The sequence below is a fragment of the Bacillus rossius genome, chromosome 1 (genome assembly GCF_032445375.1).
Source record: "Bacillus rossius redtenbacheri isolate Brsri chromosome 1, Brsri_v3, whole genome shotgun sequence".
Classification (NCBI taxonomy): domain Eukaryota; kingdom Metazoa; phylum Arthropoda; class Insecta; order Phasmatodea; family Bacillidae; genus Bacillus; species Bacillus rossius.
Window position 1 is genome coordinate 1,689,137 of NC_086330.1, and position 16,480 is coordinate 1,705,616.

Genomic DNA, 16,480 nt, shown 5'->3' on the forward strand with positions numbered 1-16,480 from the left:
CATTGTCTTCGAATTTAATCAACGGTGTATTCATCAAAATATTATTTTGTGGAAGCAGTTGCGTGATGAGTATTTTATATGCGTTGTTTAGTTGTAGGCCTACTCCGGAATAGGGATTTAATAGAAATGGCGCTAAGTAAGCCTACAGTGAAGTATCTTGCTGTGTACAAGAAGACATTTAGTGACGAATTTCCGTGTATTTTGCAATCGAGGAAAAGAAAACATGCTGCATTTTGTTCTTTGTGTCGTTGTGATTTTTCCGTTTCGCATGCCGGAAAGGGCGACATTGTGAAGCATATAAATACGAAGAAACATGCCGTCAATGCCATGGCATCAAACCAGAAATTAGACGTTTTTCGTGACAAGTCGGAAAGAAGATAGTGTGACAAAAGCAGAGTGTTTGTTAACGTATTTTATTTTAGAACACAATTTTTATATTGCTTGTGCTAATCATGCTGGTTTACTCTTAAAAACTATTTTCAAAATTTACAAAATAAACAAAAATTTTCACGCCACCCCCCCCCCCTCCCCCTCCAATTTCACTAAAATCCTCCCGCTTTTTGACTGGCCAAAGTTGGCAGGTATGCACCATGCTTGGTTTTTTCTTTCTTGTAGCACATTGGCTGGAAACTTCATAAAATCTGCTTATGTACAGTCTGTTCTTCAAAATAGTTTCATCTTCCTGACATGTCTGACAAGAAATTCCATTAAATAACTGGTGAATAAACTTGAACTTAATGGAGTCTTGTGAAATGCATGCATTTAACAGCAATTATTTTAATATAACTGGAATACAAACACACTCGTTTATTATTTTATTAAGGAACAACACTACATGACAACTAAGAAGAGAGGCACAATGTTATTACAGCCAATGTATTGTTCAGACTAGTTTCAACTAACATTAATCTAGGTAACGAGAAGTAACATCAGACACTATATTCCAATCAACAGTAACAAAAGTTTTATTAATATCACACACACACACACACTGTCACAACTGTGAATTAAAACAATTTCAACAGTCCACTGGTAGAAAAATCAAATAAATATTAACAAAATAATTTAATTACAACAAAAGTTTGTCATGAATCAATCACAGCTACAGGAGTATCTCCCCACCACAGATCAGATGTTTCTGCACACTGCTTCGAGTTCATGTCCCAACTAGCCGTACGGAGACGCTGTCATGGTCCACATGAACAAGTGCATTTGCGGACATCCCGTACGCTAGATTAGAGATTAAATACTAAATTTTTTTTTTATAACATCTTACACCAACCGACAACACACGACGGGCCACATCCTGCTCCCAGTTTCCGCCGGCCTTCGTGTCGGCCTTGCAAGCACGTTCTGTAGAACAGGCAGAGGCGGACTTGCAGACACGAGACAGTCAGTGATCAGAACAGGTGTTTCACGTATGCGTGTTACCTTTTATTCCCAGATACCCATAAACATAAAGTACACATTCCAATTATTATAGACGCTGATGAATTACCTGTATAATCAGAGTTTGTTCTACGTAGAATTTCAAAATCTAGGAAACTTTCACATGATAATTTAAATGTTATTTCAGCTGGAGCAACATTAACTTAATTCATATGCAAATTAGTAAAGTATTTACCACTTGCTCTACAATAACTATGTATATAAGAAACCTTTTTTTAATACAAAGCTAAGCCTAATCTGGTCTGAATCTGCAGAAAACACATCATAAATGTGATAATCTAAAAAAAGATATACTACATACACATGTATATAAATATAAAAGAAAAAATAAAATATAAAAAAAAACAATGTACATTAGCTCATAATTACATATCTTAGCAGATATCCCAAAAAAAAAAAAAAAAAATGTTTACTGTTTTAACAGATGCCAACAACCAAAGAAAGCTGTAATCAGACTCATTGTGATAAGTTTCTTTTGTCGTGAAACAGCCTAGGGTCATAACCAAGACATAGTGCACTTGTTCCTGGGACAGACTTCATATTGGGGCCGTTTGATGGTGTCTTGGAAGCAAAACCTAAAGTGAAACAGTGTGCATGTATGACAAAATGATTGCACCAATCCAAGCAACGTCTTACATAACTTTCAGATCAACAATGTCAAATAAAATAATGTTACCGCAAAAATACTGTTGTAACTGTAAGCCTGGTCAATGCAATACGCAATCACTAAACAACGGTAACACACTCATTGATGCAGAGATCCTTCAATGAGGCTAGTCGCAAGAGCACGAGTGTTGCGTTAGGCAGTTCTTGTTTCTTGCTCTGCATTGGCTCACTCTCCAACCAACCAGGAGATGCCCGGAGCTCGTGCATTGCAACTCGGCGAGACTCGGAAATGCTGTCCCCCGATTTACCAGATAATTTAATTTAAACATGCACCCTATCAAAGGCTGTGCACAACACATGAGCACAGTCAATACTGTTCTGAAAACACTCAGTCCCCTTTCAGGTTTGAAATTCTCTGAAAAGAAAACTTTTAAGTTATATGAATATCAAGTGCCTAACCAATGTTTAATGGCTCATGTACTGGTTTGTAGTGTTTTTTTATTTTAATAATCTTTTAATGTTGTATACTTGCATATAAAATGACCTCCAATGTACGACAATTTTGATTAGAAGATAACTTCGAAAGTAAAACACTCAAACGTGAACATATGGTCGTATGACAACCTGATTAAACAGTTTATCGTAGAATGTGTGCCAAACTTAAAAAGATGGATTGAAACCATGGCAGCTAGTTGCATCAAGTTCCAAAGGTTGGGTGACCCATGCTAACGGGTGCTTCACCGCAGTCAACACATTACCATTCTCCCGCTTATAGCCTCGCATGCCTGAGAGTTCAGCCCTCGGTGTTGGTAACATTGGGAATCATCCACACAATACAGTAGAACCCTGTTATAATGTTTTTCAAGGGAGCACAAGGAAAAAACATTATAAGCAGGAAAACATTATAAGCAGGAAATCTCAATTTAGCACTTAACAATGTTCGAGCTTTGTACCAATGAACTCACCAAGCTATGTAAACAACTTTAATGTTAAAACCAAAGATATTATACTTGATACATGAATTTTCTAAAACAAGCCAACAATTTTTCAACTTCGTCTTGTTCCCTGGTTAAATTTTGTTTGTCTTTAAAGATACACTGCCACATTTTTTGTAAAATTGTCTCACGATTCATGATGACAACATTAAGAGTGAGAACGTCTACTCCTTCGCCACCTGAAAATGTTTAATTTTGGGATTCCTATGTATGAATGGAAAAAAATATATTTTTAAGCAATAGAAAACACTTTTAGTTATGCCCCCTCGCTCAATGGTTGGCAACTTAAATATCATAGGACTATGTACGTGCATCTGAATACCCACTGGAATGGCAAGGAAGAGTTGACTAAGGGTGCCAACTGACACGTAACTATGAACATTGTGTACCTTCAGTGTATTGCATAAAATTGTATTTTAACAAACTTTATGTATTGTATGGCAGTGATTGTAAACATAAACATACATAAAGGAAACTTTTTATCGTAAGTGTTGGAATAATTTGGTTTTAAAACATTTTTTCCCCATTTATTGAATGTTAGAAAGCAAACATTATTAGCAGGAACTTACACTATTTATGAACGTTATATGCAGGAAATAAATACATTGTCCTTATGGAGGAAATATTGGGACTTTAAAAATATGACATTATAAGCAGGAAAACATTATATGCAGGAACATTATAACAGGGTTCTACTGTATCTTAAGAATACACTTAAAAGTATTTTATTGCAAATATGGGTACATTTAGTTCTTTAGTACTTTTGTTGCAAGAAAAACTGCTGGAAAAATTACTGGCAGATGTCAGTAATAAGAATGCTATTTGTTTAAAAAGGAACAATTTTTTTTTACATGATTAACACTGGAACATAATAGAAAATTAAAACCATAGTTACAAGCTCTGTTTTCATAAGTTTGGTTAAATGTTTATTATAATCAATGATTATTTTTGGTTATGATCTAAAGATAATGGGTCCGGGAATTATTCAGGTAAATGAACTACTATAGGCAATATGAGCTTCTGAGGTGATTCAGAATAGTTTCACTTAATATTTTCTAATAAATATGTACATTTGAGGTTGCATTATGTTATCCAAGACTGTTTCATAAAATACTTAGGATACTCTTTTCTTACAGGTCACCCTTACATCCATGATCTTGAATTCATAGTCGTATTCTTATCTAGATTGTATGTTATGTACAGTCTAAGCAAGCTATCATTTAACATTTAGTCATTCTATAGAACTGCATGGATACATTCTTAGTGTTTAAAAACTAAAATCATACTTAAATATAATAAGTTTATTCTTTTAAGAAGAATAATGTTAATGTTTGTTAGGCACTCAAGATATTCATTTAACTCAAAAATTGTTCCATTTACTTTCATTAAAAGAAATATCAAAATTGAAACTTACCTAGAAAGTATTTCTAATATCAATATCTCAGTATCTGCCATGCACATGATCACAGTTCCTGACCACAACGGCAGCCTTTACAAACATACATGATCATTCAATGGTAGCAGTCCTGTAGCTACCAAAACCCACCAAAAGAATTGAAACGAGAGAGTAAAATTTTCAAAAATGATTTCGTAAAGTATTTTTTTATTCCCTAAAAACATCACTAATATAATACTGACAACCATCTTAAAATTTACAGATTTGTTGGTAGGTTGATAAATGCTTATCTAAATAATATTTGTGACTTCCATACCTAGCATGGTGGAGTTAGATACCAGCTGTGTATTTTCTACTAAATAGCCTCATAAATACTGTACATGAGTGGTAGGAGCTACATGAGGACAGTCTGCTCTCGCCAGCAGTGTTCAGTCCGTCCTTGTGGACGCCGTCTCCGCTCCGCCACTGGGCACGCTGCTCACAAGAACAGACGCTCCTCATCAACCCACAACCAATTAGAACACACAGCTCACTAAAGAGTCAGATTACTACACTCCTATCACTGCATCAGCACACAAACCACTTACATTAATTAAGTTCTGCTAGCTGAAAAATCATTACACTTGTCTGATTGACTGACTGCAAAGATTTTTTTTTGCCACAGAACCACATGTTACTAGTAAACTAGCAGTTAAATTACGAGATAGAATTTACCTAAAGACGTGACTAGCAAGCGATGAGAGCAACTTGTTTATTACCAACGTGACATCACAGTGGAACCTTGCTAGCATGATTTAAAATTCACTAGTTTGTTAGTACAAAGAATAATAAAGAGTATGACAAAACTGCAAGTTTGATAACACGAGCGTAGCGATAACGCACGCCACAATCCCCCGCTATCGTCGAGAGTTCCCAGCCGGTTCCACTGCACATCACGCCGCGAGAATACTGGACAAAACAGAGGGGAGCGAAATCATAACTGGCCAGCGTCCAGCCGAACTGCGCACACGACTCACGGCGCAAGCACGAGGGTGTGATGCTTCAGTGGGCCCGCAGCTCAGCGACAATCTGCCACAGAACCGTCCCATCAAAACAACGTGGAGGCCCCCACAAATAAAATAAATACTTGTCAAGTTCAACGCCAGTTATGTTTCCGCGGGAGGAGACGCGGGCCTACACGGAGCTCTGGACCTTCCTGCAGATCTCGTCGGTGTACCGCGAGCAGGAGGCGGAGCCGCCCAGGTCCCCGGTGCGGAACTGGGGCTCCTTGATGGTGGCGAAGCAGGCGCGCTCTATGGTGTCGGCGTGCGTGCCCAGCTCCATGTAGCGCAGCATCATGACGGCCGAGAGCAGCAGAGCCGTGGGGTTGGCCTTGTCCTGGCCCGCGATGTCCGGAGCCGTCCCGTGCACCTGCGCCCACAGCACCGGCCGTGTCAGGACCACGCCCCGGGCTCCCGGCGCCGCGCCGGCACGCAGGCGACTACACCGGGACTCACCGACTCGAAGAGCGCTCCGTTGAGGCCGATGTTGCCCGAGGGGGTGAGCCCCAGGCCCCCCACCAGCCCCGCGCACATGTCCGACAGGATGTCTCCGTACAGGTTGGGCATGACCAGCACGTCGTACTTGTTGGGGTCCTGCACCATGTTGAGGCACACCGTGTCCAGGTAGCGCTCCTCGAACTGCACCTCGGGGAACTTCTCGGCCGCCTCGCGGCAGCAGTGGAGGAACAGGCCGTCCGACATGCGCCTGCGTCACCACCAGGCGATCCTGTCACTCTCATATGTGTGTGTTTGAAATGCCCCAAGCTTCATTATCCGGGCTCTCAGCAGCACTCACATGATGTTGGCCTTGTGCACGGCCGTGACCTTGTGGCGCCCGTTGTCCTTGGCGTACTGGAAGGCGAACTCTGCGACGCGCCGCGACGCCTCCTCCGTGATGAGCTTGATGCTCTGCACCACGCCGGCCACGATCTCGTGCTCGATGCCCGAGTACTCGCCCTCCGTGTTCTCCCGGATGGTCACCACGTCCACATGGTCGTACAGCGTCTCGTAGCCCTCCAGCGAGCGGCACGGCCGCACGTTCGCGTACAGGTTGAACTCCCTGGGGGCAGCCACGCACTCCATGCCGCGTCCTTCAACGCCTGTCCGACCGATCTCACGTCTACCCGGCTGTAAACAACTTGTCTGTTTCAGCACGCAGCAGCAGACATTTCATGTAACCACGACATCATGTTAAGATTTGGAAAAATGTGAAATACATTTTAATCACTTGAAAGCAAATAATTAATGACACTATTTTGCAACTGTTTGAAACTTTTCTAGGTACGTAAATTATTCGTAACTTCTGCGAACCAATAGAAAGCCCAAGGTGCACGGCAATGAAATCAGTCAAAAGACCAATTGGGGTCTCAAGCCATCATAACGATTAGAAGTAGGGCTGGGCCGATGCCGATCACCAATCACAATAAGAGGCCGATTTTAACACATCAGCATCGGCACCGAATTGCAAATTATATACCGATCACCAAACGCCGATCATTACATACTAAATAAAAATTAATAAATACTGAATTAAGCTTACAAATGCAAAGTTGTACGTTTCAAATTTACTTACAAAATAACTAATAAGGTAGGCCTACAATCACGTATCAACAAAAACACAAATTTACAGTACAGTAGAACCTCGATGATACGTTCCTGTTTCATACATTTTCTCGTGTCATACGCTGCTTAATTTTGGTCCCGCCGAAAGTAATATATTTACAATGGTTTATTTTCCCGGAACATACACTAATAAAAATAATTAATTTCCCGTTTCATACGGTTTTACGAAGCGGAAAAGTCCCAAAAATTAACAAATGGTTTGGTTTTATTCCTCCTTTTAAACTACGTTTAAATGCTTTTTAAAAAAGTCCATTGTTTACCTTTGCAAACGTAAGAAAATAACTTTACTGCACCATAGATATGGATAGCATCAGGAAGAGTGTGCACTTCGCTAGTAGCATCTATGGCCAGCACCGAAGCGAGACTAGTGGCGCAAACTAGCATTGATTATGAAAACGGTGCATGCTCTTTACCAAGGCATGGATCTCATATTTTGTGCATCCATTAATCTTTGAACTAATATACCTGTTTGTTATTGTTTCCTTATGATCTGATTGTTTTGTATTCTAAGTTTCTAAAGTTAAAATTTTATTGAAAATTGTTTTGTTGCATAAAGTTGTTTGTAAAAACAACCAAACATTTCTGATATATTTTTTTCTTTATTTCTACTTTAGGCTTGGTGACTTGTCTATTTTAGTGATTCTTTAAAGCACTTATTTTCAAGACCTCTGAAAAGTGTCGTATGGGTACTTTGGTTTGTGGGGTGGGAAGGTCTAGAAATTGTAGAAATAGGAAATACTTAATTTACATAATATTATTGTTCATTTTTAAAAACTTATGAACAAATTGTTTTCTGTCAGAAGTGTTAAATAAATGGTAAGTTATCATAAGGTAACTTTTTCATTAATTTTTTTTTATATTTTTATTATTAACATCAAACAAGCTATATAATTCTTAATTTGTCTGATCAGTGATCGGCAATGATCGGGGCCGGTATCGGTGGAAATGATCGGTATCGGAATGATCGGCAAATTTAGTGATCGGCCCAGCCCTAATTAGAAGCCTCGAGAAAACAACCACAACACTCGCATCATCAGCCAGCCATGTCTGTGGATTTCCGTCGGTCAAAGCCATGCACGAATCAAACAACCTTCTGGTTTGAACCGAGAGAGACGGGAAGCTCACTTGCGCAGCGCCAGGTTGAGGGAGCGGTGGCCCTTGCCCACGGGCGTCATGAGCGGGCCCTTCAGCCCCACCTTGTTCCTGTTGACCGAGTCTATGGCCTCCTGCGGGATGCCGAACTTGCCGTCCGGGCCGCGCACGGGCGTCACGTCCACCGACTCCCACTCTATGGGCACCTGCGCACACGCGCGCCTCGCGTTACCCTCCTCGTGACCCCTCAGCTGCTGCCGTGCTGCTTTACTCCTGTGGTTATTGGCTGAGGTCGGCGAGAGGTGTCGTCCCGCTCTTGACGGGGCCAATGAGAATGTGGTCACCGCACTGCTGCACCCTCACCATTTGCCATGACACTTAGAAAAAGCTACAGTGTTTTGCGAAATACCTTGACACGAAATGTATTCGCGAAATACAGGTGTCCCTAGTAATATGACATCATTTCTACGTCAAATGTACGTAAGAAAAATGATTTTGGAATTATATACAATTACGGTGTCAGCATGATATGATTTATCCTTACATCTTTTTTTAGTCACAACAGACGTCAGTGGCATGTAAAAATTACGTAAAAATTCATTACCTAGCTATGACTTACCAGTGATGTCAGACCTAGGCTATGTATTCACGTGGTCAAATTAACTTTACTCACCGCTACTACAGCATGTCGGTGACGCAAACCCATAAGTTTCACCCCTACCAAAAATCACTCAATGCGACTAAAGAAGTTTTCACTTCAAAAAAGTATTAAAAAACTAAAAAAACCTGGTTTGAAAAAAAACCAGGTTTCTTGCATTTAAACCATGTTTTTTTTAAGGTTCATACCAGGTTTGTTTTATTATATTAATTTTGGTTACCACGTTCAAACTAAATATATCTGACTCAAATTGATTTATAATTTTAGGCACGATTCCTGAGAGCAACAAAAATTAATTTATAAAATAATAATGGGGAAAAACCATTCAGTGACAATACTATAGTATGTACAACATTGTCAAACCTAGAGATATAAAAAAAAAAATACGCTCTTTTCTCTTCAATCTTGTGGATTAATCAGTTATTAAAATAAAAATATCAAGATTAACACGTTAAAAATACTTTAGGTTAGTTCTTTCCCATTTATTTTGTAGATCACATCACATCACTGTTGGTTGTGTTTGTTGACTGCTTTAACAGAAACACAAGTTTGCCTCACGTATTACGTACTTCAGAATGCACAAATCCAAGTGATTAGAAGTCTCTCTCTACACTTCCTGAAGTATGTAGTTTAAGCTATTGTAACTGTTTATAGAAACAATAATTTTGTCATTAAATTTCTCGGTGATATTCTCACTTCTCCGCCACTCACGGTGGCAACCTAGGGTGTTGCTTCGTTTTAAAAAAGTAATTTTTGAAAAGGTTAGCGTTTGATTGAAATTTAATGATTTATGACAGCAGTGAACTCTTAGTACTTTTATTATGCAAACTCAAATGCTATTCTGAAAATCCTTTGTGAAGTATTTTTTATGTAGCATACCTTGTGTAATTGACCATTTTCACTATTTAACTAAAGTTCTCCAATCGTACACACGCAGACCCACACAGGAAAGTGAAAAATGGCAGCGGTCAAATTAATGCATTGTACGGTAAGTAAGTAATAAACAGTTATTTCTCAGAAACCAGCAGGAATATTGAAATACTATTTCAGGGTAAATAAAGAAACGTATCCAGTGTCCAAACAAAGTATTTTCGGAAAGTTATTATTACTTCACAGAAAAATGTGCTGTAAGAATATTTTTTGAGTTAAGAACAGAAAAATTCAAAAAAATATACATGACTCGGTTTCAATCAAGAGAAAATTTTACTCTTGAATCTTACCTGCACTATCTTCATCATCTTCAACTTGCGTAACTGAACTTTAATATTTAGCTTCACACCTATTCCTGACTCCTTCTCAACTTCAAATGAAAGCCATAAACATTCCGCTCGTGTTGAACAAGAGAAGTTATAACATCAAAGAACCCAAGTCCAGCGAATCTGCACATCCAACTGGGACTTAACCACAGAAAGAGTGTATTTCCCCACAGGAGGAGGATTCTCCATAGAATGTGTGTTTCCCACAGTATGGGGATTTACAATAGTTGGGAATTTCCCACAGAATAGGAACTGACTTAACTATTTTTAATTTTTGAGAAGTATTTGGCTGGGTATGATTCATAACTCATTCAGATAATTGAAATAAGATCTTTACTATTATACGTTTTGTTCCTGTAAATCACAAGAAACATCAATGACCTAACTATTAATCTTATTAGAGAGGAATTAAATTTTTCATTAAAGAAATGAAAATATATTTAAAAATATGAATGTTATTAATTTTTTTAAATAAAAATAACTTTTTTTAAACCATATTTTAAACCACAGTGATTTAAATTAGCCAACCCCGAATATGTTACATTTCCACTCCATGGTACATGAACATTTTGTCACATAAAATAAGTATAACTTCAAAATCTGAAAATGGCATTTTTGAGTTCCTTTAACTATCGCTGATAGTTCTGTAAAACTACATTGTGGTATTACAAGTAGTTTACTGTTTAGATGACATTTAAAATAAGTACAGTAAAGTCATGTGAAGGGTCGGCTACATTAAAAGTACTGTAAGGGAAGTTAATATGGTAATGACTATAAGGTAGTCCTGCTCCGAGACGCGTTGTGCCAGTCGGGACCTCCGGCCGTTGGACAGGCATCTCCGACTTGCAGCGAGCAGTCACTCATCGACTCACTGTTGTCTCACAGTTGGACGTGTGCAGGTGGAGCGATGTTTTAAACAGAGCGGTAGCAATAACAGTTGTACCGAGGAGCGCGAGTATAGCGGGTTGCCTGCCCGATGGTCTCAGGAGATACTGCACCCGAATCTCACATGTCTCCGGCTCGAAGCTACACAGTAGATCCATCCGCAGTGTACCATTACAATATTGTAGAATAGTGTGAAGGTTGGTTAGGTGAGCTACAATTAAAATACTGTAAATTGTGTGGTAGGTTAGTGACAAAATATTCTAAATGCAGTTTTGGAGGACGTGACAGGCATTAATTGGAAAATATAATTTTCAGAATTTTTTTTTTTTTTTAAATTTCCAACTAAAGCTTCTAAAGTAAAAAAACACAAACATGCAAACCCCCCCCCCCCCCCCCTCCTTCTACAACCATTAGATTACACATTTCACATTTGGGTGCAGAAGTTGCGAAAAGTATATTTTGCATGAATACCTGTGACTGCAGAAACATAAATATTGTGAGTTGGGTTCAAAATCAATTAACGTACCAAGAATATCACCCATGCTAAATACAGAAACTGCACAAAGATATAAAATGGTTTGTTTCACAACACTGTAAAGAACCAAAAAAGGTATCACTCGGACAGAGCAGCTTTTTAGAGCGGAAAGAAAAGAATTGGAAAACTTGGTTTTCACACACTACACACCATCCCTATTCATAAGGGATTGTTTCGTATTTCCTTCCTACTAGTTTGTGAATAAATTAAATTTTTCTATCTTACATTACAATACCTGTGCTTTTACACTGCCAAAGCCATTCATTGTTTACAGGGGCATAGCCGGGGGGGGGGGGGGGGGGGGGGTATAGGGGTTCAAACCCCCCCCACCCCTTTAGCTCCAAATCTTTAATTAAATTTCTTATTCATCACCCAAACAAATTTAATATTAAAAATTAATAAAATTTTTACCATTGCAATATTTAAATTTAAGTACCGAGAGCTGCTAAAATAGCACTATTTTACACCTTAAAATCCAAATTTTCCCGGGAATACGGGGGGGGGGGGGGGGGAGGAGGAGGCATGCTTCTTAGCTACGCCACTGATTGTTTACTACAGACACAAAAATAATAATATAAAAAAGGAATCTATGTTTTCCATATACTTGAGACATTCCTGATTTAAAACAAATAAGGTTTCTTAATTCCTACTGATTTGTGAAAAAATAACAGTTTACAGCTTACATTACAAAACCAACTTATTTATGCAATCACCAACATTAATTATTTACACATGTGGGTTTTTAAAATTTTTTTTATTTAGAGAACTAAATGTAGGTGTGTTGTAATAATGAAATTTGTTTAAATAACAACTGTATTGCAATAAGGAATTTTTACTTAATGCTTATATTTCATGTTTGTTTTATTTTAATAAGTAATTGTATCACAAAATGTTTATTTTGATTCATTGCATTTTAAAGTATGTACTATTTTGAGTCACATTGTAACGGACAAGTCAAATGGGAGAAGGCTTGATCATGTTTGTTTGATCCAATGGTACATGATGCTTGCTGCTTTAGTTCAGTACATGGTAAGAATCTGGATATAAAAGAAATTGCCAAATCATTAAGAATTATGATTGTAGATTAAAAAAAGAATCCTTTTTATTCAACTTATTATCATAATTTATTCTATGACAACATTTTTTTTATGCCATCAGGATCCAGGGATAAACTTCAATATATGAAGCAAAAGAATTAGCGTTATTTTTTGTTCTCTGTTGTTGGCTACAATTGTGCTGAACAGACACAATCACTGGTAAACAATGAATGGCTGTGCCAATGTGAAAATACAGGTATTTAAAATGTTATTTTTCACAAACTATTAGTAATTAAAAAACCATATCTTCAAGGTAATTTCATTAGAGTGTTAAGTGTGTGAAAACCATGTGTTCCGACTTTTTCTTTCCGTCCGGGTATTACCCCATACATGATTATAAAATGCAGCCGGCTTACAGTTCTACCACCTGTAAAAAAAAACACTTGGGCAAATCACTCTTAACGGTTTAGAGTATAAAAATATTTACTTTCGCTGCAGCGAAAATCTTCTGGACGGCAGTGGATATCTCTGGCCCGATGCCATCGCCGGGGATAATAGTCACCTTGCGGGCTTCCGAGCTGTACAGCCTATTCAAAGGCAGTCCTGTGACCTGCAAGTGTCGCATACGCCTTTCTCACACACATTCGCAAAACAATAATCAACATTTATTTACAACTTAAATGTGACAAATGCTTATAAAAAATACTAGCCGTAAGAGTATTTATACAATATATCATATACATCAGCTACATAACTCACCAGCCTACGAACCAGCTGAGCAGCCATTTTAGATTTCAAACGTGAAGGAAAAGACAAGAGAATATCGCGGAAGGCGAAGGTCTTACCCCACACAGCCAGAACCATTGCTTTCTCGTGATCACGCACACGTTTTTCTTGTTCTTCTTTGAATTATGTGGCCTACAGCTCTACGCCAAACGGCCAATGGCTTAATTTGTTTCAGTGCAATCATCAATTTCAATTCGTAGGTAATCAAATATCAGCATGTAAATGTCACACCCATTCCTTACCCGGGACTCGAATCCAGGACCCCTCGCACCGTAAGCCGGTGGGCAGCCGACTACGCTACGGAGGTCGGTAGCACTCGCCTATGAGGCAGCGAGATGGCACAACGGCCTGTGAGAAAAGAGGAAGCACAGTGTGTATAGACTAGTAGACGAAACAGGCTATGTCTAGAAATGTTCTCGCTCAGTGAACAATGCTCATTTATTTATACATATACTATTTGACCCAGCAAACGTTGTTTTGCCATATAAATTATTTCTAGGGCATTTCTAGTTTACATGTAAATATTAGAATGTTTTACGAAAGGGAAAAATGTTATTTTTCTTAATTATATCTAGGTGGAAAAAAATTTCTGCGGAAGTTACAGCTTTTATAAATGAATAAAAAAAATTTAGCCAATTATAATAAAAATCTAACTTTCACCGAATTTATTTTTGACCATTTCCAACAATATATTTTCGATATAAATAAAAAAAAATTTGATTTTATAATAAATGTATAAGAATAATTTATACTTACAACACAAAAGCTGTTGATAACGGGAGCTCATGACACGTGTTGAATACTTTTGAGGTTATGTAAATCACTTAATTATCTAATGGCGTGAATTACATTCAAAATTAATAGTTTTATTAATTATTAATAAAATATGAATAAGTAGTTATGGTCCAGCAAATTAATAATAAATTTACTTGAGAATATAGTTAATATGAGAGTTACACTGAGATAGTAAAATTATAATTGTAAACGTTACTACTATGCTTGATGGATAAACAATAATAATGGCCGAAAACTGTGGAGGGAGTGAGAGAAGGCTTATTGTGTGAGAGAAACAGGAGACCGGCTTCGCTCTCATCCCTATTCCGTGCTGTTTACGGGGTGAGAAGTGACACGGGTAGACCCCTGGTGGGGAAGGTTGATCAAGTGTTAATTGATCAGCTATCGACCGGGGTTGAAAAATATAAAATTTTATTACAAATTAGGGGTTGGTGATAGAAGGGTGAAAATTTAGAGTTGTATGTATTTTTTAATGCCACATTATAAAAAAAAAAATAAAAAAAATTTGTCCAAAAAAAAATAAATAAAAAATGTTAGGGGTGGACAACCCTTATCACTTAGGGGTATGTAAAATAGATAGTAGTCGATTGTCAGACCTAATGAATATGCATACAAAATTTGATAAAAATCGGTCAAGCCGTTTCGGAGGAGTATGGTAACTAACACTGTGAATCGAGAATTTTATATATAAGATAATAGTGATCAGACACTGTCTTAAATTAAGTTCGTTGTTTATTCACATCATGTAAATATCGCATATTATATAGACAACCCCAATCAATAACCGCGATGCCGGCTATTGACTCACTGGTGTCTATGCTTGTTCGCGCCTCTTCCCCACACTGCATAACACTTGTTTGCATCGCACACTCCTGCATATGTCCCAGAAGGGATGTCAATGGGACATAATGGCTTGTGCGATCTGGGTGAGCACCGATGGGTGTCATCAAGGTGAATAATATATTTCGCTTATCTAAATCAACCAATTGTGCGTCGAACACGCCCGAGCGTGATGACCGCGGAGTGTGTGAAAGTGCGCCGCAACGAACACCAAAGCGACGTCAGTGCCCGGCCGGGTGTGGCAATGCGCCTAATTAATTGTATAATTATTTTGTCAAATTGAAACAACTAAATTAATAACAATTTAAAAGAAGATTCATGTAAGGAAAATTATGTCTAATTGTCTTATAAGCATATATTGTGTAACTTGTCTTTAAGTCCAAAACTGGCCGGGTCGGTTTTCCCGCGTTCCACGTGGTTAGGCGCGAGGCCGCAGGGCGGTCTCGCGCTCAGTTACCGTCGGGAGCTCGAAGGGGTCGGGCGCTCCGCGAACGTCGGGCCATCAACTTTCGCGCTTCATCTCCATATCAGCAATAGTGTAAGTCTTTTAAAATCCTTTAACTAGCTCGGCGCCGACCCCACCCCAGTCGCACGATATTTCGTGCGACTCGTAACTTATTAATTTTTAACCCGACAGGGAATTTTCACATATTTTACGTAATTCCATGTCCAGTTTAAGGACAGCGTATAGTGTTACGCAGTTTCGGCTTTATAGCCAACTAATTGTTATTACCGTAGACTCTTTGTAACGAGTGTTGAATGCTACTGACTAACTTTCGCCTTTTAATTTTCACCATCTTAAACATGTAATTTGTAACGTGCGATTTAACTGAATAACTTTCAATACTAAGAGACTTTAACGTGTACGTCTCCAGCTGGCGTATCTACGTAATTTTAGAGACATTCATACTTCGTCGCAGGCTAGATTGCAAACAATCTTGAACATAGGGATTTCTCTTCATGTTTCCGAGTCAGCCTAAGTCGTAGCAACTTAAGTTCCGCGACTATCCGCCAAATCCTTCATAGGGACGAGTACTCACCGTTCCAGCTTGTCGATATTACTTTGCAACCTATCCTGGTCGCGCGCGTCGTTTACGTTCAGAGATACGCGTGTCACAGCGGTCCGACAACGGACGCGGCCAGTACCGGGACCAATAAGTGTATCAATACTGAATAAAGTGCAGTGTCCTGTAACTCGTTTACCAATCATTTACAAGGCGTCCTGGGTGGTCTGAACAGCACAGGTAGGTTCCGAACCACGACGCGCTCCTGCCTGCAGCCACGAGGCCGAACCCCCGTTAAAACCCCTGAGATCTTTTCCAACGCTAATATTTAATTAAAAACTTAAACAGGCAGCGGGAGTGGCATCAAACTTAACCAACCATCTACCTGGAAGTCGTGGGTTGGAGTTCAGCATTAGTGAGTGGAATGAGCAACCTGTGGATTAATGAGTGAAGTGTGGTTTCAACAGATGGAAATTGGGGGAA

The 16,480-nt window shown here is 38.8% G+C and overlaps 1 protein-coding gene across 1 annotated transcript; it reads right to left on the reverse strand.

Moving 5' to 3' along the window:
- Positions 1-792: 792 nt before the first annotated feature.
- Positions 793-13,412, reverse strand: LOC134531023 (probable isocitrate dehydrogenase [NAD] subunit alpha, mitochondrial). Its single transcript, XM_063366507.1, has 6 exons — positions 13,332-13,412; positions 13,060-13,182; positions 8,235-8,407; positions 6,283-6,546; positions 5,943-6,192; positions 793-5,856 (listed from the first exon to the last, which is right to left on the reverse strand). Exons 1-6 carry the CDS (start codon positions 13,356-13,358, stop codon positions 5,620-5,622), a joined length of 1,074 nt encoding a protein of 357 aa, XP_063222577.1. The 5' UTR covers positions 13,359-13,412; the 3' UTR covers positions 793-5,619.
- Positions 13,413-16,480: the final 3,068 nt, after the last annotated feature.